This window comes from Microtus pennsylvanicus, chromosome 1 (assembly GCF_037038515.1).
Source record: "Microtus pennsylvanicus isolate mMicPen1 chromosome 1, mMicPen1.hap1, whole genome shotgun sequence".
NCBI lineage: Eukaryota > Metazoa > Chordata > Mammalia > Rodentia > Cricetidae > Microtus > Microtus pennsylvanicus.
In genome coordinates this window covers 99,221,998-99,245,760 of record NC_134579.1, presented here as the reverse complement: position 1 = coordinate 99,245,760, position 23,763 = coordinate 99,221,998, and the positions used below count along the sequence as shown (strand labels likewise).

The window sequence follows — 23,763 nt, the reverse complement described above, 5'->3', positions numbered from 1 at the left end:
TGTTTTCTTTATTGATTCTATTTCCATTTTCAAATCTTAAACCATGTTATTTGTTTCCTCTAACTATATGTTTGTTTGTCTTTCTTTCCTGCCCTTCTTTAAGAAATTTATTTTACTTGTAAAGAAACTCTATTATCTTTGAAAAGTTGGTTTTAAGGTCATTTTCTTGTGCTTCAGCTGTGTCAGAATTGTCAGATATTGTCATAGTTGGATATCTGGTTTCTGATAGGGACATATAGCCCTTGATGTTATTGATTGTATTCTTCCATAGTTTAGGCATCTAGGTTTCAGATGATTACAGGTCTAGGTACTTATATCTAAGTTTGTCTTTGTTGGATGGTTGTTGTGTTCCTTCATTTCTGTTTCCTCTTTGGTCTTCTATGGTCTGCTGGCCTGATATTCAGGCATCAGGTCTGATATCTAGTCAAGCAGAGAGTCTCTTAATGTTAAGTTAATGTTGGTACATGGTGATTAGGAAAGGGGTCACTGGTGATATTGTTAATAATGATGGGTGTGAAGAGAATAGAGTAATTATATATGTGGGCCACCTAACTGAAGTTCTGGCAGTTGAGTTTGCCTATCTCTTCTCTCAACTGCTATGACCTTCACATGTCCTCTTCACTGGCTTGGCCTGTACCTGAGCAGCTATCTGTTCAAGTTGTGGAAAAGAGCCTAGAAACAGGGTGAGCAGTGTGTCAGGAAGAGATAATAGTTAGTTGGTTGTGTCTTTAGGATCTGAACCAAGGATATAGGAAAGTTATGAGGGCCAATGGGCCACTTTCCTGTTCTTTTGACTGAACCAGAAAGACTTGCTAACTACAGAGAATCTTCCTCAGTTCCTCCTGTGTGATTCCTAAGACACCACATTAGGAGTGTGGTGTGTGTTCACAGATGACAGTGAAACTCAATATATCATAATATGTATGAATCATGCTTCTAAAGTGGTTATTTCTCTCTTTGAATTCAGCATCAGTCAAGACATCATTTAGGTCACCCATGTAAATCATTCAATTTCCTAACCAATTGCAAAATCATTTGAAAGTTAATAATCCCTTCAGCTCAGTTAAACAAACACTTAACAATATCTAATCTAATCAAGACTGTGTATTGACACAACTCTATATATCTTGTTTAGTTTATAACCCTTAGTATTGAAGAGATTGAACATTTTTAGACTGACAGCCAAGTTAATAATATACCTTCATATTGCACAAGTCTTATCCTGGTACCCTATTGTGTAATTACCCTGTTTAATAACCTGCCTTTAATGCAACAATGTCCCAAACAACTTTATTTGCTTTGGGGTTCCTATGTAATGAGCCTTTATTACCTAAGCTAATGCACAGTTTAAATCATAATTATGTATCCTATCATGCCACAGACTAAGAGTAATGCATGTGTGTATTTGTGTGGTGTAGTAATCATTAGCTAAAGTGGCCAACATTTTGGAAGCAAACCAATAGATACATATGTATCATAAGCATTGCAAGCAGCCCATAGATGTACTTTGACAGTTGTACGCTTACAAAACTTTTTGGTTTTCTGAGTGTTGCAATGTTTGTTGGGGGTCAATAAATCAGATTTCTTCATGTAAAATTGTAAAATATTCTGTAAAAAGATCTATCATCTCTTTCCCATGTTATGGTTTATGTGATGTTCCACAAATATAGAATGAAGCCGTTTGTTAGGAACTCATACATGAGCAATAGTTCATGACAGAAAAACAGGCATAAATCTCAGATAGAACACCACTTGTTGCATACAGAGGCAAGTCACAAGAGAAAAAGTGGAGAAATCAACCTTGGGGATTTCTCTTGATCAAGTTAATCCAAGGGTGATGTCCCAATATATTTGGGTACTTCTGAAACTATCTTTAATATATTTAACTGACACAGGACTGGGAGCATATGAGTGAAGCATCTCTGTGAATCTGAGGGTATTATTAAATCCATATATACACACACTTACCTGTAGCAAGACGTGGGGTTATGGGCAGGTTTTTGTCTTGCATTTCTCCCATAACATTTAATTATGACTGTAACTATTCATAATTATGGTACAAAAGCAAATGGTGATTCAAGTAAAATCTAGTGTTTGTTTACACAGGATTCTGTGAAAGGGGTCTTCACACCAAAGGAAAACTTTTTGGGTTTTCAAGACAGGATTTCTCTGTATAGCCTTGACTGTCCCAGAACTCATTCTGTAGGCCAGCCTGGCCTCAAACTCACAAAGATCCACCATCTCTCCCTCCCAAATACTGGAATTAAAGTGTGTCACCACTGCCTGGCCAAAGTACAAGTTCTAAAGTTTCAGAAAATAAGATTGTCATTAGGATATTTGAACAAGTATTTGAAAATAAAAAAAAAAACCCTTCAAAATAGAGAAAAGAAACTAAAGCTTCTCTGGAAAACAAGGTTTAGAACTGGGCACACTTGAAGGGTTTGTACTTAGACAGCATCTTTCAAGACTTTAAATTACTTTGGTTATTCCCAAGCATTTGTTTATTGCATTTGGCATGACCTAAAACATATATAATTGTGTATATTCTCATTGCTTGTCTCTGTAATCAAAAAAGTATTTAAATAAAATATAGAAATGAAAAAAAGAATATTTCATTAATTAATAAAGGCAATAAAAGTAATGCAAGATGAACTTTAGATTTTGAAGGGAAGATACGATTGTTTTGCCAAAAGTGCTTATGAATTATAATATTCCTTCCATAATACACAGGAATTCCAGAGAAAGGAATACACATGTATAAAGATTTAGAAATGACATTTGTATGCAAAGATTTAATGTTTTTATCAGTGAAGACAGCCACAAAAACATTCAAGGAAATTTTATGTCAATCAGTCTACCTCAATTCTGATAAACATCTATGACCTCTGGTCTCACTGAAAGCATTGGTTTAATTATTTATTAATTTCCTAGGGAAAAGAACAGTGAAGAAGTCAAAATGTGGGTCAGCATGAACTATTGTGAACTGCCAAGTGAAGAGGACACCAATATCTCCAGACCCATGACAGATACACACTTGGTCTTTCTACTGGCAGTATCAACTGCTCCACCCCCTGTCCTAGAACATAAATACTATGGCTTAGCTTCACAGTTTCACCCCTGATCTCAGAAGGAGAACTGAAGTCCTCACCTATAAGGAAAAGTCAGAGAGCAGATTTCTTGGAAGAAAAGAGCAATGGACCTGATTCTAAACCTTTCCATGGAAACATGGGCCCTGCTGGCTACCATCCTGGTGCTCCTCTACCTGTGAGTAAGGGCTGATGCCTCTCCTTTGTGGTCCTAGAGTTGGAATGATTCTCAGACCCTTTTTACCTATCTGAAAACCAGAAGATATAATCCAGTGGAAATTAATACTGCCACAGATGAACGCATTTTGGCTATAAACGAAAGCATGCATCTCACTGTGCTTTTCAGTCAAAATTACTCAACTACAGTTAACGTTCCAGTAGGCTTAAAATGGTTAGACTGAACTGTTTCTATAGGATAGTTTCCTGCCATTTGTTTGTCATTAGTTTGTCACAACAGAATAGGAGGATTTGCAGGATCTAGAACCCACAATGTAGTAATCTACATATGAGCTATTAATTATTACTTAGACTCAGGCCTGCCTTCTCTGAGAGTATTGATATTGATATTGTTGGATTACAGACAACAGTTCATACCTAAATGTCTCGTGAGTGATCATCTTAGTACAGAAAGTTGGCATTGTGCTATTTATGAAGAAACAGGTTAGAATTAGTCACTTCATTTGGGCACAGCATAGTGCTGTTCAACCTTTCCTGGAAAGACAAGAGGAAACAATATTTCATCTCAGTAGGGCACCACTGAAAGACCAAGGTAGACATTTGTCTAAAGTCCACCTTGCAGAAACATGAGTTTATATGGTTATTACAGGAATTTGTTTGAAATCTTTATTGCAAGAGCAAGAATGGCTCAAAGAAAGCTGCAGTATCAAAATTTTATTCTTAAACAGAAGATGACTCAAACCTACATCTTTGAAAATATATTTATTTTTATTTTGTGCATATGACAGTTTTGCCTGCATGTATGTATATGTACCACCTGCATTTCAGATGCCCATTGAGGTTAAAAATAATGCATTGGATTTCCAAGACCCTGGAATTATAGACAGTTGTGAGCTGTCATGTGGCTGCTGGTAACTGAACCTCTGTCCCCTTCAAGAGCAGCAATTGCTCTTAGGTGCAAAGTCATAATTCTAGTCTAAAAGCTGCATCTGGGAAGCTATGCACAATTTTCATTCTGAGGGACAGAACAAATCAGAATCTTGTCAAGCGACTATGCTGGTGGACTGCCCTTCACCACTGAGCAACCTCACTATTGACTGTTCACATAATGTTTGAAGGCGTTTAAGTCACAAACAATGCCACACCAGTTTGGAATTATGATTAATAGGGTGGTATTTATTTAAAGAGGAAAAAAATTTACAGATAACCGTCCTAGACAACAGCCCTCTGAGCTATCAGGAAGAAGTCTAGTCACCAGAACCAGAGCAGGAAGCACAGAAAGCGAAAAGGGAAGTAACCACGTTTTAAAGGGAGAGAGACCATACCCCAGTGGGCTGGTATCTCAGCAGCTATTGGCTGGAGGAGCAGAAGGATCTCCCACAACACTTCCCCCTTTTGTTTAAGTAAGAGAGTTCTAAACCTACTACGAAATTACATACAATAAGTACAAATATCCTATTCTGACTAGCTTAGGTCTTGCATAATAAATAACTTGGCCAAGTCATGAGAAAAAAGTAACTACATTTATATAGTCTTCAACCCCACCGAAGATCTGAGAAGGGAAATAATGTTACCTGGGTAATTAGGAAGTTCAGTAAAACAACTTCCAAAACATGCAACAAATCACAGAGACAACCAGCTACCTGGGCAATCACCCAAAGTCACGTTTGCAATGTTGAAGCAACCAACTTTGGCTAAGGCCTAATATAACTGACATACCATTTTCAAAGGCAAGCAACTTTTCAAAACTATCTTACCCTGTCTTGGCAGGATATGACAGCCCTGTTTTATCCATTGATGCATGCTCTGTACCTCTGTCAGTGGTTGAGGTATGGGCATTTCTTTGCCCAAAGGCTAGTTCTGACAAAAATAAAAGTTCCAGGTGGAGTGTCTTTGGTGCTCAACATTCTCTCGGGAATAGAGCGGTGTTGCCAGGAGCAATTGTGTCTCACTACCACAAAACTCTGAGTTAGATTAAAGGCCATTTTCTACAGCTCTTTGAAGAAGTTGAAGATTATCTATCTATACTGAGTATAATCTCTATATATCTAAAGAACCTGATTAGTCTAATTATAAATGACAAACTTAGATGACTATTATTAATCTATATAATTCTCAATATCTATCTAACTTAAAGACTAAAACAATAAACAACTATGAAACAAATGAGGATAATGACCTCCAAATATAAACAATGTACAAATATACATTGCAGCATGGTAAATATATATCAATACACAAACAATATATAAGTATCTTAATCAGAGGTAGAAATGTACACTGCAATATGGTAAACATATACAATATATATATCAATACAATATATGTCAATACATAAAAAATGTTTTAAACAGAGGTAGAAACATGCATGCATACAATAGTCAATATAATTTAACTTTGTATCAATATACAAGAATCGATACCAATATATTTGTCTAAAAACAGTAACTCACAATTACAAATCTATTATCCCATCATCCCTCTTTTTTTTTCAAAATGATCCCTGAGCTTATAAAATTCCTCCTCCAACCTCCCAACCCCTAAATCATGTCCCTAAACCCAAGAGCAAACTTTACTGGGAGAGGGGACATCATCCTCTAGAATTACTTCCAGCTCTCATGGGGGCTACGTTCTTTCTGGGGGATCCTGTAAAAGTAAAATGATGGTTAAATTTCAAGATAAATATCTTTTAAAATTGCATATAGTCTCTGAGTAATTTTGTGCAGGTCTGGCCAGAATGTTGTATAAGATGTGTACCATTTCAGCTAAGCAAGCTGGGATCGTCTTGTGCAGCTGGTACCCCAAACAGGTCTTGTAGTAGCACTATCAGTATCACGACATCATATCAGCCATGTGGAGTTGTTGTTATGGGGCCCCATCTTCTTCCTGGAAACTTCAAATGTCACTTCAGGAAAAATTCATTGTTCATTGTGAAAAACTTAAACATTAATCATATAGACATACACACACACACACAAACACACACATATATATTCAATGAAAGGCATGATAGATATTCAATGAAAAGTATGATAGATATGAAGAAAAGCAAATATGTTTTCTAAACTCATATCTCTTTCTGTCCCATATCATGGCTCTTGACATGAGACAGAAACGCCAGAAACTATGGGTTTTTCTCTTATCAACAGGCTTGGAATTGGAGAGGGACTGAGCCAGCGTCCAACTTCAAAACCAGCTCTATATAGTTATAAATAAATGCATATTAATACATATTTAAAGATAAGAGTAGAATAATTTTTCTTACGAGACCTATTTGATTTTCTTGCTGAATCTTATGGGGTTGTAAATATTTTCCATCTGTCAGTACTCAAAAATCCAGGGTCCCTTGAATTTTCTGAAGATGAGTGTTTTCCTGCAGAGATAAGAAGAGAACTCTGCCCCCTTTCTATATGTTTTTCTTACCACCTGTATAAATAGCATCATTGTGGATGAGTTATTATTTCTCCTTTCCAAGAGGTTTCTCCTCTTCAAATCGAAACTTTATTAATTTTGATGGTATCCACAATTTTTCTTCTCCTGTGGGAATAAGAGCAAAACCCCTTCCCCAACGTCGCACATCTCCTGGCTTCCATTGAGAGGTCAGCACATCTTTAAATAAATGGGTTGATTTAGTTCAGCAGACTTTTCCATTATCCAATGTCTTTCTGCTGCTGTCGTTCCTTTCTCATTAGCGTTAAGAAAATTCAAGGTTAATACAGCATTATGTAATCTATTTCTGGGGGTATTTTCGGTGCCTTTCTGTTTGTTCAGCATATCCTTTATAGTACGATTTGATCTTTCTATAACTGCCTGACCTGTAGGATTATTTGATATACCTGTAATGTGATTTATATTATAATAATCCACAAAAGCGTTTCATTTTCTTAGATACATATGCCGGACCATTATCTGTCTTTATTTGTGCGGGTATACCCATGATGGCCATAACTTCCAATAAATGTATGATTACTGAATCAGCCTTTTCTGAGTTCAGGGCAGTAGCCCATTGAAAACCTAAATACGTGTCTATGGTGTGGTGTACACATTTTAATTTACCAAATTCCATAAAGTGGAACACATCCATCTGCCAGATTTCATTCCTTTGAGTACCCTTTTGATTACTCCCTGCAGGCAACGGTGTTTGATTATAGAAAGAACAAGTAGGATATCTCTTTATAATGTCCTAAGCTTGTTGCCAAGTAATGGAAAATTCTTTAGGCCTTTACTATTGACATGATGCTTTTTATGAAATTCTGAGGCCTGCAACATGCTTCCAATTAATAACTGATCAATCTCAGTGTTACCTTGTGCTAGAGGACCAGGCAGACCTATATGGGACCGGATGTGTGTTATGTACATCAGACAAAGCCTATTCCTGATTATGTGTTTTACCTGGATAAACAATGAAGTCAACTCTGTGTCATCTGGTATAAATTCAGCAGTTTCAATATGCAAGATAACTCTTTCTGCCTATTGTGAATCTGTAACTATATTAAGAGGTTCTTTAAAATCCTTTAGCACCATAAGAATGGCATATAATTCTGCCTTCTAGACAGAATTATAAGGGCTTTGTTCCACCTTACTCAATTCATCTGACTTATAACCTGCTTTCCCTGATATATTTGCATCAGTATAGAACGTACGGGCTCCAGTTATTGGAGCATCACGTACAATTCTAGGAAGAATCCAAGAAGTTCTCTTTATGAGGTTAAGTCTACCACTTTTGGGATAGTTACTATTAATTTCTCCCAAAATATTAGCACAAGCTCTTTGCCATGGTTCATTGTCTTCTCATAACTTTTTTATTTCTTCAGTAGTAAAAGGCACTATAATTTCTGCTGGGTCTATATCTACTAGTTGACAAAGTCTCAGTTTACCTTTTATAATTAATTCAGAGACTTTTTCCACATAAGTTTTTAATTTTTTACTTGGTTTATGAGGTATAAATATCTACTCTGAAATAATATCTTCCCTCTGCATTAGAATCCCTGTAGGAGAAATTCTGGAAGGCAATATGACTAGGATGCAGCTAAGATTTGGGTTCACCCTATCCACATGTGCCTCCTATAATTTTTCCTCAATCATTGTCAGTTCCTTTTCTGCTTCATCTGTCAGTTTTCTTGGACTATTCATATCTTTATCACCATCTAAGGTTTTGTTTAAATGAACTATTAGATCAGGTGTTATCCCAAAAGCTGGTCGTAGACTGGAAATGTCTCCTAACAATCTTTGTTAGTCATTAAGAGTCTTTAACCGATCTCTCCTAATTTGTGCCTTTTGCGTTTTAATTTTCTCTAACCCTATTCTGTAACCTAGGTAATTAATAGAGTTTCCTCTTTGAATCTTTTCAGGGGCAATTTGTAATCCCCACCTAGGCAAGACTTTCTTTACTTCTTCAAACATCCTTTCTAAAGTATCTCCATTTGAATCAGATAACAAGATGTCATCCATGTAATGATAAATTATGGGCTTGGGGAATTATTTACGAATTATTTCCAATGGCTTACTTACAAAATATTGGCACAATGTAGGACTATTGAGCATACCATGTGGGAGGATAGTCCATTGATATCTCTTATTAGGCTGAGAATTATTATAAGTAGGCACTGTGAGGGCAAATTTTTCTCTATCCTTTGCTTGTAATGGTATAGTGAAAAAACAATTTTTCAAATATATAACTATAAGAGGCCATTCTTTTGGTAACAGAGAAGGCAAAGGAATTCCAGATTGTAGTGGGCCCATAGGTTGAATTACCTTGTTGACAGCTCTTAAATCTGTCACCATTCTCCATTTGCCAGATTTCTTTTTTACAATAAACACAGGAGAATTCCAAGTGCTGGTTGATTCTTCAATATGGTGAGCATCTAGTTGCTCTTGCACCAGCTGTTCCAATGCTTGTAATTTATCTTCAGCTAGAGGCCACTGTTTGATCCATATTGGCTTATCATATAGCCATTTTAAAGGTAGGGCTGTTGGTACCTCTAAAAGTTTGGTATTTTCTCTATGTTCTTGTACAGCCTGAACAGCTGGTGACCTTTTTCCATAATACCTCATCATATCCTTCCCAGAATTATGAGTTCCTGGAACTACAAGAATGTTAATCTGGGTATTCCATTGCTGTAGCAGGTCACGGCCCCATAAATTTATGACAATATTGGATATATATGGCCTTAGTCTTCCTATTTGCCCTTCAGGCCCTATGCATTCAACCCATCTTGTGCTTTGTTTTACACAAGATAGGGTTCCAATTCCCAGGAACTGAACATCTACCTCTTGAAGAGGCCAATTCGGATGCCAAGAGAAGGAATCATGTGAATCTGGCATTGTTGTTACTCACACTGATGATGTTGGCTTACTTGCTAACTCTAGTGAGCCTCTCAGGAACATTCAAATTTAAGGTTAGAAAGTTTTATTACATATTAACTCCAGGTCTGGGACCTTCAAGAGTTAACCTAAAAGTCTATAATAAATTGTGTGTAAACGGGATTATTGTACCACATATTTATGTTAGATTCTCGCTCAGGAGATAGACTTTTGTAGTTGTCAATAGTTGTATCCAAGGGGAAATAAATCAATACATACTACTAAATAATAAACATAAATGAGGACATAAGTGAATAAGTGTATATATGCTTCTGAATGACTGAATATGTATATTTATGCATGTAGTATAATAGTTTAATATTATGTGCCACATAATATTAAATAATATTTAATATTATGCACATGTATGAATATACATATTCTCTCATTCAGAAGCATATATACACTTATTCACATATGTCCTCATTTATGTATATTCATGGTTAATGTGTGTACATGTGTGAATACATATGTGTGTTAACAAGCTCATGACCTGGTTTCTTCCTCAATGTTTTAGGTATGGAACCTCTTCACATGGACTTTTTAAGAAGTTAGGGATTCCTGGCCCTAAACCTCTGCCTTTTGTTGGGACAATGCTTGAATATAGGAAGGTGAGTTATGTTTGTATGCCCTAATTTAGTTCTTGTGTCTGTGACAGTTTCATGAATGTCATGAGATTATGTCAGTTCATCAGTATATATGGTCATTGGAAGCTACATTTTACAGCTTTCAGAGTAGTTGGTGCTACACACTGATCTTTGACCATTTATTGTGGGCAAGATTAGACATGAGGTTTTGGGGGACCTGAATTTTTTGTCAGGTGTTAGTCTTAAATGTATACACAGTATTTCCAGATGCTAAAAACCTGAAAATACAGAATTTGGAAGCATCAGATTTAAGTATTTTCAGTACAGATTCCAGAAAATTACAGTTTCTCTGATTCAGTGTTTGAAGAAATACATATCAAGGATCTTGGGTGGCATCTCAGCAACTTTAATGGAGTAGTCACATCAGAGTTGACTACTAACATTTGCCCTTCCTACTGAGTATCCTTAGTGCATGTTTATAAAGGCACACAGTTACTTATGAGGAATATGCACATAATTTAATTCTCAATATAACCATTACATATCTTGTTATTATTTTTAAGTCTCTAGCTGCGTTTTTGTCACTTATGATTTCTTGTGTTTGTAAGTGGGGGTGCACTGAGAGCTCAAACAAAAGGTTTTACTCCTTTGCATTTCAAAGTAAAACCTTATACAGGATGCTGAGGTGTGGGATTATGGGAGACAGGATGATGTTGCCTGTCAACCTCTGATATTTAACCATTAAGTGAGTTTTGTGCTTTGAAACAGAAGCAGAATTGATATTCAAAAAAAGCATTATTTGACAACATAAAAAGACAAAAATTAGATTTGGTGAGAGGAATGTATATATATATATTTATATATACACACATATAAGCATGTATATATGTGTATACACATATATACACACATACATATATACACACATACATATATAAAGTGTTTAATGTATTTTTATATAAACAGATACATATATAATTAGACCTGTGAATTTATAAAAAGCCTTTGTGGAGGTTTTCTAAAAAAACAGGCTCCTGGACTGTCATTCCTAGGTTCACAGTCAGGAGGCTAACAACAGTGTCTGTATGAAGCTTTACCTCTGGAAAAATTCCTTTTCCAAAAACTTGAGACCTATTGATCTTATCATAATTCGTCCAAACTGAAATTTTTTGCTTAATTTATTAATAATTCCATACTCTCATGAAACTGAAAATAAGCAATCATTTTCCCTTCATTTTTCAGATGACATTTTAAATTTATTTCCTTTGAAATACACTTTTTTGCATTATGTTTTCTTTTGTTTTGGGTTTTGTTTCAAGAAGTATCTCCTGTAGTGAAGATTGGCCACAAGCTTGCTCTATAGATGATGGCCATGGTTTCCTGTACCTGCTTACTCATCACTTGTGTCTACAAATATATCTTAATTATGGGGTTAATTACAGGGATTTGGGTATCAAATCCAAGGCTTTGCATATTTTAGATTGATTCTAATCCAAGGAATCAGGGTCTTGAATGGTGAAGTGTTGACGGGGAAGACTGAGAAAGAGAAATGTATAAAGAAAGAAAGAAAGAAAGAAAGAAAGAAAGAAAGGAAGGAAGGAAGGAAGAAAGGAAAAAGGAAGAAAGAAAGGAAGTAGGAAAGAAGAGGGAGAAAAGGATGGAGGAAGAAAGGAAGGGGAAGAGAAGGAAGGAAGGAGAAAGATAAACTAAGTAAAAGAATGAAAGAAAAAGAGAGAAGAGAAACAAAAAAGGAAAGAAAGAAAGAAGGAAAGAAAGGAAGAAGGAAGAAAGAAAAATAAAGACAGACAGACAGACAGACAGAAAAAATTGGGTATTGTTTCATCATAAATCCATCAATAGGAAACTTTCTTGACCTTCATAGGTGGTATTGTATTTTTAACCATTTATTTACACGTTTACATGTCTTTAAACTTACAGAACATTCTTCAGGGAACCAAGAAGATATTTTTTTAAATGAATATAAGTAACTTTTCTAAATGCTTTACAAGCATTAGCTAGAACATGAATGCAGAGACAAAGGAAGCCTATGAAGGAAAAAAAATGCTCTCTAGAACCTCTCAGCTGTTCTGTTACTTTTTCTTTCTTATAAACAGTCCCCGATATGTGGCAGTGCTCATTCATGACATTTCCTATACTTGAGCCCGATGTTGGGCACAACTTCACCTTAATCTGCAGGAAATAGGGTCCTAAATGTGAAGATTGTGAGATGTGGAGGGTAAGGACCGGAGACAAGAAGTAAAGAAGACACATAACTGAGACTGAGAGTCTTACATAAGCTGACAACTCATGACAAGCATGTATCTTAAACAGCATTTTTTTTTTACATACTATTTGCATGGCTTAATGGCAAAGGTCAGCAGAGAGGTAAATCAAACAACATTGGCAAAGAAAACACAAGATATCCCAGATCTAGCTGTTTTAGGACTGACAATCACAGCTCAGAGGAAAGAATCTGATCCCAATAAACTACAACCTTAACTCCTTCAAGGATCAGGCTCCAGCCCTAGTCCAGCCAAGTCTGCTACTGGACAAGCACACAGAATTCATGTTTCCTTCTCCTTTCATTATGACCTCTGAGAAACCTTGCACGAGCCTGGTTCTCAGCATGAGGCAAATGATCCACAGGCAGAACTCCATCATCTGCCCAGTTACCTAATTTCACACAGCTGAAATTAACATTGCTGAAGAGGAAATTTATTCTCAAGTTCTCTGTCTAGCATGCTCAGCTTAATCACAGAAATAGATATACTGGCCATGGCACAAATCTGTTATTCCAGTAGATAGGCGATAAAATCAGTAGGATAAGGATATTCAGGTCATCCTTATGATACACACAGAGTTTGAGGTACACTGAGTTACATGTAATTATATCCTACAAAATTACAGTACCACCTAACTACAAATTATATATATCCCAAGGTTTTAGAGGTGTAAATGCAGATTGATTATTCAAATTTTGTTTGCTTTATGTAAATTGGCATTTCCTCATCTTTCCATGTTGAGTATGTACACTAAAAGGCCAACCTATTTTGGCTATACTTTATTGCTTACTTTTCAGTTAATCTGACCAATAAGATTTATATAAATCTAATATACTCCAAGCATAAATTATATGTTCAATTTACTGATTACACTAGAATTCTAGGTAAGTGATTAGGTGATAGTGTCAGTAATTGAGAAAAAAATAGATTTTGCATATTTTTGGCAATCTTCCTGATTCTTGGTGCCCTCAGGCACCCCAAAAATAGAAAAGATGGAGTGTTTCAGGATTTCAGAGTCAATACATTATCAAAACAGTACAGCAGATATAAATTCTTAGTTTAAATAGAGAAGGAAACATTTGAAATGCATAATACCCTTGGAAAGAAATCATGAATAACTTTAATTTCTTCATGTAATTGGTCTCCTGCATCTTCTTCTCCCTCAGAGACTTTCTTTCAACTGCCTTTGGAAGAGTTCAATAAAGAAGCTGGTGTCCTGGGATTTGTGTCATGCCTTTTTCATTAGTGGTCAATACACATAGAAAAATAATGACTTTTCATGTTATTTCTCTTCCTAGGGTATACCAATATTTGATGTAGAATGCCGAAAAAAGTATGGGGATATGTGGGGGTGAGTATTCTGGAAATGTCTATCAGATAGTATTGTGATATCGTGATGTGGCACCAAACGGCATGAGTAGCTTGTCAGCAAAGTTACTTGGGAGGCATTGCCTATTTTATAGTGTTTGCAAGTCTGTCTACCAAGGGTGGCATATGCCAGTTTATGTTGTAACCTTCAGTCTTAAAGTTGCAAATAATCATTTGTCTGCATCCTTCAATGATCAAGCAGCTACTTTTGTCAAATGTCTTATAAAGCATTTTACCTTTATTTGTCTTTCCTTAAGCTCCTTTAAATTGTGTGAAATGCATTATTACAGAGATATGTAATATGTGATCATAATTCAGGAGAGTGTTCTCCCTCCCATAGTGATTCACCCTGAGTAAAATAAAAATCATTCTTATAAAAAATACTTGCAGTAATTATGTACTTTTCAAATACAGGCTGGAGTAAAAATAAATATAGGGATTTATAGATATTTTATGTTAAATTACCTGTTGATTTTATTTTTATTATTAATATTTTTAATATTTCTTTCATTGTCTGAGATTATAATATAATTGCATCATTTTTCCTTTCCCTTGTACTCTCCTAAACCTTCAATAATTTTCTCCTTGCTCTTTTTCAAATTTATGGTATCTTTTTTCCCTAATTGTTGTTACACATATATATGCATATATATAAATGCACACATCATATTATATTACATATATTATATAAATCATAAATGTATATTTTAATAGACCTATTCTAAGTATATCCTTCTTGGTCTATATATGATATTTATGAGCACTGTCAGTGCTGACCATTTGATATTGATAACAAATAATGTGTGCTCTTCCCTGGGGAAGAACAGTTCTCCCATTCCTAGGATTCCTTTCTTGCTTGTAGTTCTTTTAGTACATTAGGCACCTACTTTAGTAGGCTAGACACCTCTTAAGTTTTCCATGTTCACTTTTGAGACCAGGTCTCAGTATACCAAGGTTGACCTGGACTTTACAATGAAGCTCAGCCTGGTCTAGAACTCACCGTCTTCCATTCCTGACTGCTCTCTTAGAGGTCTGTGACAGCACACGTTGCTGAATTGTCTAGTTCTCTCCTTTTTCAGTTTATACTAGATATGAGGTGATGGCTGTGTAGCAAGAATGTGTATGAATATTTCCTTTCACCACATACTTCTAACATTGAAAATCAGGATATGTTACTGCATGCCATTTCCTTCTGTACTTGTTTCATTAATTACTTTGTGTGCTGTTTGGGCCAAAATTATTAAACTTACACTTTTAAGGATGCTGGAGGTTTAGTAAGAGCCTGGGAAATGGTGACATCACTGTGCTGTGTACCACATGCATGTTGGAGGAGGTTCTGCCTCTTCATCTCTTCATATCCATCGTCAGTAACCACAGTACTCAACACAGGGTCTGCTGAACTGACATGGTCAATAAGAACACGTAACCCATCGCCAAGGGCACGCTGTGATGAATTTCCAATGGTTTGAAAGAAAGTGCTTCTTGTATCATCATTGCTTGTCAGATGTTAATATTTTGACATTAAAGCCTGGAAAGTTGGATCAACAAAGTAAAACAGTTACTATTTTGGGGAGACACACCATTTCTTTCCCAGGACCCACATTCTATCTCAAAACCCAGGGAATCCAAAACCTCTTCAGACCTTCGCAGGCTTCAGTATGTACATTGTATACATACATATGCTCAGACATATGCTCAAACATATCAAATTAAAACATAAAATAAAAATATTTTATCTTTAAATTCAAATATGATTAATATATTGTAATTTTTTTATTTCTATGTACTTATTTTAAAATCCATCAGCCCATGTAATTCTACATTGTAACAAGGACTCTATTACCAGCCTATATTCCAAACATGGTGAATTATTTTTATTATTGAATAAACTAAACTTGCAGTGATACGCGGATTCCAGACATCTTCTACTCCTGAAAATTCAAGGTCTCCTCTCCAACTAATAGATTTTTTTATTTTATTGAAAAAGAATCATGTCCTTCTTATTCAAAGACTATTTCTCTCTTTGGATGAAAATAGTTACAGAAGACTGATTTGTTATCACCTCTGTTTCCCTCAAATATTTCTTGTACCATAGCGCTTATGGATAAATCCTGACAGTGGAATATCGAGTTAATTACCCACCAAGATGGACTTATTAAAGAACACTGTTTGCAGAAGCAGAATGGAAGTCCCTCCTCACCTGGGCTCCATCCAAGTAGGAGAGCATATGTGGATAATATAATGATAGGGAACACACATTTTAGAATCTTGGTAAGAAAGTGCTTACTAAAGCCTGCACACTGCATAGTCAGATGCATTTTTGGCTCTTACCTCATATTAACGGATAACTTCAATGCTGTCAGGATGCTTCTATCCTTGATCAGCTGTATCTATTGCTTTGCCTAATAATGAGTCTAATTTTCTCAATCTCCTTGTCCCTGCAACATAGAAGCCTCAGATTTAGTGTCATCTGAACTCTGATTTGCACCTTGTCATTCTCAGCACTCCTGCCCTCTGGGACATTTTTGGGGGCTTCCTCACTCTTTCTTTGACCTTTCTGTATAACTTAGAAAAAAATATGACTCTTGTTCTGTTTCCTTTCAACTTGACCACTGCTGGGATTTTCAGCTTCCTTCTGTTACTGTTTTCCTCTGAATGTCTAATAAAATTGTGCATGAACATAAATTACAAAGAATAGTATGGTTTGTTCATGTGTGTTTACTTTCAGGGGTTTCAGTTCCTCCATGTTAGCTCAACAGTGATGAATTTAGAGAGCTCTTTTGTTGTCATATATTTCGTCCTTGCCTGAGTTATGTTTCTCTTCTTCTCCCGAACTAAGAGTGGCTTCTTGTGTTGAAAAGCCTAAGGTGCGGTGTCTTGTAGAACCAACAGTCACATCATCATCAAAGTTTATACAAATCTGTTTTTACAATGCAGGCTATACGAGGGGCTGCAGCCTGTCCTGGTCATTGCAGAACCAGGCTTGATAAAAAACGTGCTAGTGAAGGAATTTTACTCTGTCTTCACAAATAGGCGGGTATGTATTTCTTTTTTTTTAAAAAATGTGAGCAATATACCCACTTAAAGTTTATAATTATGAAAATGAAGGTATATATATGACAATTAATAAGAAAAATTGACCATCAGTATGAAAAACTGCAATAAGAGATATATGGGAGGGTTTGGAGGAAGAAATGGAAAGGGACAAACTTTATTATAATCAAAAATAAGAATGTGACTACTTAAAATTTCTATTATGAGTATCTGGGGATATATCTCAGTGGTATAGGGCTTACTGACATGTATAAGATTTGGGGTTCAGACACAAGTATCACAAAACCAACAAACCTATTATCATGAAGGAATTATGGAATGACTATACAATATACAAGTAGGTTCTATGTACTCTTCATGCTGTATTTTGAAGGAGGGGTCCTAAATCTTCCCTAATAAATTCTCAACTGTTGGCAATAAAGGATGACTTCTCCAATCAACTCTCAACTATGGCCTCTATTTCTAAAAGAGGTCAAGACTGGGTCACTGGTCTAGATACTATCATAGTCTTTTGACCATTTTAGAATGCTTTTTGCTTCCCCAGCTTTGAAGTACATTTTCTCTATAGATAGAAAAGTTTTACAGAAGCTAAAGTGTACATGTTTCAGGCTAAGACAAGGTTACTTTTATCAAACAGCTTGCTGTCTGTGGTAGTTTAAATGTAACTGCCCCCCAAGCTCATATCGAGTGGCCCTATTAGGAGGTATGACTTTATTGCATTGTTTCAGGAAGTGTATCATTGTGAGTGTGGGTTTTGTGGTCTCCTATGCTCAAGCTACACTCAGTGTAGACACAGTTCACTTCTTGTTGCCTGTGGACCAAGATGTAGAACTCTCAGCTCTTTCACTGGCATCATGGCTCCCTGTATGTCGCTGCCCTGTAGATATTGGACTAAACCTCTTAAACTCTAAGCCATCCCAAATAAATGTTTTCTTTAATAAGAGTTTCCATGATCATGGTGTCTCTCCAGAGCAATAAAACACTTAATGGGGACACTGTCTAAGTGGTTATTGGTGATGGTCACTTCCCATCCTAGAAGAGCAAATGTGGCCCTTTCAAGAGAAAGGAGGTACATGCAGGTTCATAGACAGCAGTCAGAAGTTCTTGTTAGCTCTCCTGTCTCAGGGAGACACTATTTCCTTATTCCTGTGTCACTTCAGATTTCATAAGGAATCTTGGTAATCACAATTAATACTAAAGTTAGTGTTTTTCTTTCTCCTTCAGTGTTTCTTAGGTCATTTGCTTCTTTGTTTGTTTGCTTTATTTGGCAGTGTTTTTAAGGCTTTATTAGCAGGTGTCATCAGTGCTTATATTCAAACCTGTGGTGATATTTTTTTTGTGCTGTTACAAATAATGCTTGCCTGAAGATCAGAAAGCAGAGCTAGCTGCACTAGATAGAATTAGAAGCCGGGTGATGTTGGTGCACACTTTAATCCCACAAACACATGAAAATTAAACAAAGCTCACCAGAATCACCAATGGGCCAAGGAAGAAATAATGGGGGAAATAAAAACTTTCTAAAATTCAATGAAAATGACCACACAACATACCCAAATTTATCGGACACAATGAAAGCAGTGTTAATCACTAAGTGCCTACATAAAGAAGCTTGAAAAATCCCACACTAGCAAATTAACAGAACATTTGAAAACTTTAGAACAAAAAGAAGCAAAGTTACCTAAGAGAACTAGATAGCAGGAAATAATCAAATTGAGAGCTTGAATTATGTATGAAATTAGACTGATAATCCCTCCTATATTGAGGAGGAGGAGAGGGGTTGTCTATCTTGTTAATTTTCTCAAAGAAGCAACTCTTTATTTTATTTATTCTTTGTATTGTACTCTTTGCTTTGATTTTATTGATTTCAGCACTAGTTTATTGTTTCCTGCCATATACTTCTTGGTGAATTTGTTTCTTTTTGTTCTAGAGCTTTCAGGTGGGCTATTATGTCTCCTGTGTGAGATTTCTCCAAATTCTTTATGTATGCATTTAGTGCTGTGAGCTTTCTCTTAGCACTTCCTTCAGTGTGTTTTGTAAGTTTGGGTGTGTTGTGGATTCATTTTCATTGAATTCTGGGAAGTCTTTAATTTCGTTATTTCTTTTTTGATTCAGCAGTGGTTTAAATTGATTGTTGTTCAGAACTTCTTGATTACCAATATTCTTTTCTGGCTCCCTCTGAGTCTTAAGATTCTTCTTTTTGTTGCCATGAATAATGTTGTGGGGATTTTGTTTTGTGTTGCACTGAATGCACAAATTGCTTTTGCAAGCTGATAATTTCACAATATTAATTCTACTAAGTGAGAGTATAGGATATCTTTCATTTTCTGGTGTTGAGATATCTTTTTTCAGAGATTTAAATTTTTCATTGTAGAGTTTTTTCTCCTCCTTAGTTAGATTTATTCCAAGGGATATTATCATACTGTATTAGAAGTGTGTCCAGGATCTCCATCTCACTCCATCTCATCATGCTGATATATGTAAGACTACAGGTTTTTTGCAAGTTGTTTTGTAAGTGACTTTACATTCTGCTTAAGTGTTGAAATTGTTAAATATTGCTACAAGTTTTCTAGTGTCATACTCAGCAAGTAAAGATAATTTCACTTCCTCCTCTTCTTCTTTAACTTCCATTTCTGGTTACTTTTGTACAACTTGTTTTTCTTGCTTTCTGTTGTCGGTGTTCTTCTCCATCTTCTTATTCTTCCTCTTCACTGCCTTCTGTCTTACTCGCATCTCATCTTTGCTTCTTTCTTCAGGTATTCTTCCTGAACTGACCCCACCCAGTTATCTATATGTTATGGCAGGCAGTACTTATTCTTTCTCCTGTACTCAGGTGTCCCTGATTGAGTATCATTAAAGCTAGATCAGGGTGCCATTCTTCATGACAGGCTCCTGAGGAAGAGGAACAGAGGATTAAAAGATAAGGAAGATAAGAAAGTTGGGTTCAGGGGTCTTGCATAAAGTATGTCTTATGCCAAATGAGCATACAAAGGGGAGAGATTGGACTGAATCTGAAGTGTGCTGTTATGTACTGGAATGAAGTGAGAAGGAAGCTAATCAAGCAATGTTGCACTAAAAGCAGAATATAAAAATTTTATTCCTTTTTCTTTTTTAAATATGTATTATTTTATTTATTTATTTAAAAAACTATATTTTCTTCTTTTACATATTAATCCCAGTTTCTACTCCCTCCCTCCTCCCATTCCCTCCACCTTCTTTGTCATTACACGTCTTCACCCACGCTTCAGAGAGGGTAAGTCATTCTATGGGGAGTCAACAACATGTAGCACATTGATTTAAGGAGGGACCAAGGCCCTCTCCACTATATCTAAGCTGAACAAAGTAACCCTACAAAGAGAATGGGTTCCCAAAAAGACCGTAAAAGCAGTAGGGATAAAACCTGGTCTCACTGACAATGACTCCACAGTCTGACCCAGCTATTATAAATAATACTATTATGAACATAGCTGATCAATTGTCCTTGTAGTCACACTTATCAAAATTATACCCAACTTCTCAATGGACTCTCTGAAACCCAGAAGGTCCTGGACAGATTGCTGCAGACACTAAGAGACCATGGATTCCAGCCCATTCTATATCCAATAAAGGTTTCAACCACCATTGATGGAGAAAACAAGATATTTCATGGGAAAACCAAACTTAAACAATACCTATCCCCAAATCCAGCCCCTACAGAAAGTACTATAAGAAAAAGTCCAACCCAAGGAAGCTAACCAAGCCCATAAAAACACAGGCAACAGATAACCTCACACCAGCAAATCCTAAAGAAGGGAAACGCATAAACACTACCACTGAAAAAATTACAGGAATTAGCAATCACTGTTTGTTAATATCTCTTAATATCAATGGACTCGATTTGCATATAAAAAGACACAGGCTAAAAAATGGATACGAAAACAAAACCCATCATTCTGCTGTATACAAGAAAAATAACTCAACCACAAATATAGACATTAGCTCAGAATAAAGGGTTGGGAAAGGATTTTCCAATCAAATGTACCCAAGAAACAAGTAGGAATAGCTATCCTATTATCTAACAAAATATACTTCAACTGAAATCAATCAGAATAAATGGAGAAGGACATTTCATACCATCATAAAAAATCCATCAAGACAAAGTCTCAATCTTGAATATCTATGCCCATTTTCTTTATATTAGGACCTCAAAGAAAGCTTGGGATGGCCTGTCTCCCAACACAACAATGATTTTTCTTTTTTAGTGATAGTAATTTTTATATATTTCTATGTTTTCAGTTTTGTTCATATATATATATATATATATATGTGTGTGTGTGTGTGTGTGTGTGTATGATAGGCTCATTATAGCATTGTTGTAATAAATATGAAACATGCTAGCATAATATTTCCATATATAATGTATTTTGCTTATAATTATTTACTATAACATAATATTTTCTTCTACCACTTTTGCTGTTTGCCTTCTTATTCCAAAATATTCTTCCTTCTATTCAGATGATTTTTAAAAGGTTTTGGTGACTCAATGACTATAATAAGGGTTATTTTTCAATAGCATGTACACTGAAAGGTGTTTGCAGGAACACAGCACCTTGTCTATGTATTCACTACTAAATGAAATGTTTCTTCCTTCCCTAACAATCATTACCTCTTTATAAATCCTCAAAAAGAAAGGACCACATGAGTCTTTCCTTCCCAATAGTGTAGTGTTCCTGGGTCATAGCTTATGCAGTTCTTTTGCAGGTAATTTGAGACTTGAGATTTTTAGATTGCAATAGCCTTCTAAGGCCGAGATTGTGGCTGTTCTCATGTCTCTAGCAGTTCATCTTGACTCTAAGTTTTTTAAGATATTATTTTAATTATTTGCATATATGTATGTCTGTGTATGGGCCTGTTAACATGAGTGCAATGGACACAAAGCCCAGAAGAACATGTTTGATCCCTATGATATGGAACTGCAGGCAGTTTTAAGCCACCTGACATGATGCTGGGAGCTGAACTCAGGTCTTCTGCAAGAGCAGCATATGCTCCTAACAGCTGAGCCTTCCCTCTGTCCCTAGTTTGATTCTCCTTTGATGAATATTTATTGAAAATTAAGCATAAAACTTGGTACCAGGAAGATGGTCAGTATCTATTAAAGAAGTAGTGACTGTTTTATACATGTTTTGTAACCAATCTCATGGAGGGAAATATATTTTATTTGTATTGTAGGATCTTGGTCCAGGTGGATTTATGAAAAGTAGTCTCACTAGGTGTCAGAACGAAGAATGGAAGAGAATCCGAACTTTGCTGTCTCCAACCTTCTCCAGTGGAAAACTGAAGGAGGTAAGAAAACGGAGGACTTTTCACTGTAAATGTATAAGACTGCGTCTGAGGACAGGTAGAGTAATATCATAGTCATCACAGTCCTTTGAGCATAATATTCTTCACAATGACTTTTGTTCTTTCTAGGTCTTACACAGACCATTAGAATATATGACTGGCCTTTCATCATTTCGAAAGCCTAGTTGTATTGGGACTCAGAACCTTACATTAACAACAGACTGTGTTGTCTTTGTGATTAGATGTTCCCCATCATCCAACATTATGGAGATGCACTGGTGAAACACATTGGTCAGAAGGCAGAGGAAGGCAGGCCTGTTAACATGAAAGAGTGAGTAGTGCTGAATGCATTTTCTGGGGCCTATTTGACACATCTGGAGATCTCTCCAGCCTGAAAGGTAGCTAATATTCCCTGTGTTGATTATTCCAGAACAATATTCCCCGTGTTGAATTAACCCAGAGCTAGAGTAAATGTGGGGTGCAATGTTACTCAGCTGTGAACTATTTGAGAAAGATAAACTCTAAAATTACCTTGGTTAACACAGTCTCACCCCCCACTGTGTGTACATGAGACAATATTAGATTAAGTGTTGTAATCCTGCATATTCCGGAAGACAAACTATATATCTTAGAAAGAACATAATCTTCAGACAGCTACAGTTGTGGAGATTGGGAACTGTGGGAGGAGAGTATATGTGGAACATTCTCAGGAGTTGGTTTGGCTAAGAGTGTTACAGATTGTAGCATTGAACAATCTAAAATCATAGTTTTTGTTGAGGTACATAGAAAAATATCCATAAGAAAAAAATCTTCTTCCACATCTCCATCAAACTTAAAGCAAGAAGCTTCCAAAAGTGGAGAATGTAGAAAACCCTGTTATAATGACACTGAAGTGATAATCTTAGCCTGTTTGAGCATACCGAATACAAACTATGAATAACTCTAATGTACTAAAAACTTGGTGAGTCTATTTCAATATTTTTCTCAGAAACATCCTTAGTTCCTATATCACACAGAATGACTTCTTCCAGGGTATCACAGTCTCCAAGAGTTTGAGTAGTTTGCATGCTTTATGAGTTCAAGACAGGGCCTCGTGGGTCACATGCTAACTCCTGTTTCTTGACTCAGGATCTTTGGAGCCTACAGCATGGATGTGATCACTAGCACCTCGTTTGGAGTGGAAGTGGATTCCATCAACAATCCCCAGGATCCCTTTGTGAGAAACACCAAAAAGCTTTTATCATTTGGCATTTTCAATCCATTGCTTTTCTCTACAGGTATGTAGATTGTTTTTCAACTATATTAAGATATTAGACATATTTTAATAAACATATAAAGCAAAAATATTTCTCATAGTATATACAGACACCCTTGCATCCTCCATCTAGCTTCCACTCCCATATGATCTGGTTCTCTTATCACCCATTGTATTTTCATAACACATGTGGTTCTCTATCACTGCCGCATACTTTATATTTTATGAAACGCCTTGGATGATCATGGCATTTTTGTCTTTAATCTACTAAACTC

General features: G+C 36.0%; 1 protein-coding gene across 1 annotated transcript in view; it reads left to right on the top strand.

Moving 5' to 3' along the window:
* The first annotated feature begins 3,018 nt into the window (after positions 1-3,018).
* The window catches only part of LOC142851588 (cytochrome P450 3A6-like), a 40,410-nt gene continuing 19,665 nt past the window's right edge, over positions 3,019-23,763 (top strand). Inside the window, exons 1-7 of the mRNA XM_075975392.1 lie at positions 3,019-3,264; positions 10,144-10,237; positions 13,794-13,846; positions 16,801-16,900; positions 22,123-22,236; positions 22,476-22,564; positions 23,362-23,510. Coding sequence (XP_075831507.1) covers positions 3,194-3,264; positions 10,144-10,237; positions 13,794-13,846; positions 16,801-16,900; positions 22,123-22,236; positions 22,476-22,564; positions 23,362-23,510 — 670 coding nt within the window. The 5' untranslated portion in view covers positions 3,019-3,193. The remainder of the gene's footprint in view (positions 3,265-10,143; positions 10,238-13,793; positions 13,847-16,800; positions 16,901-22,122; positions 22,237-22,475; positions 22,565-23,361; positions 23,511-23,763) is intronic.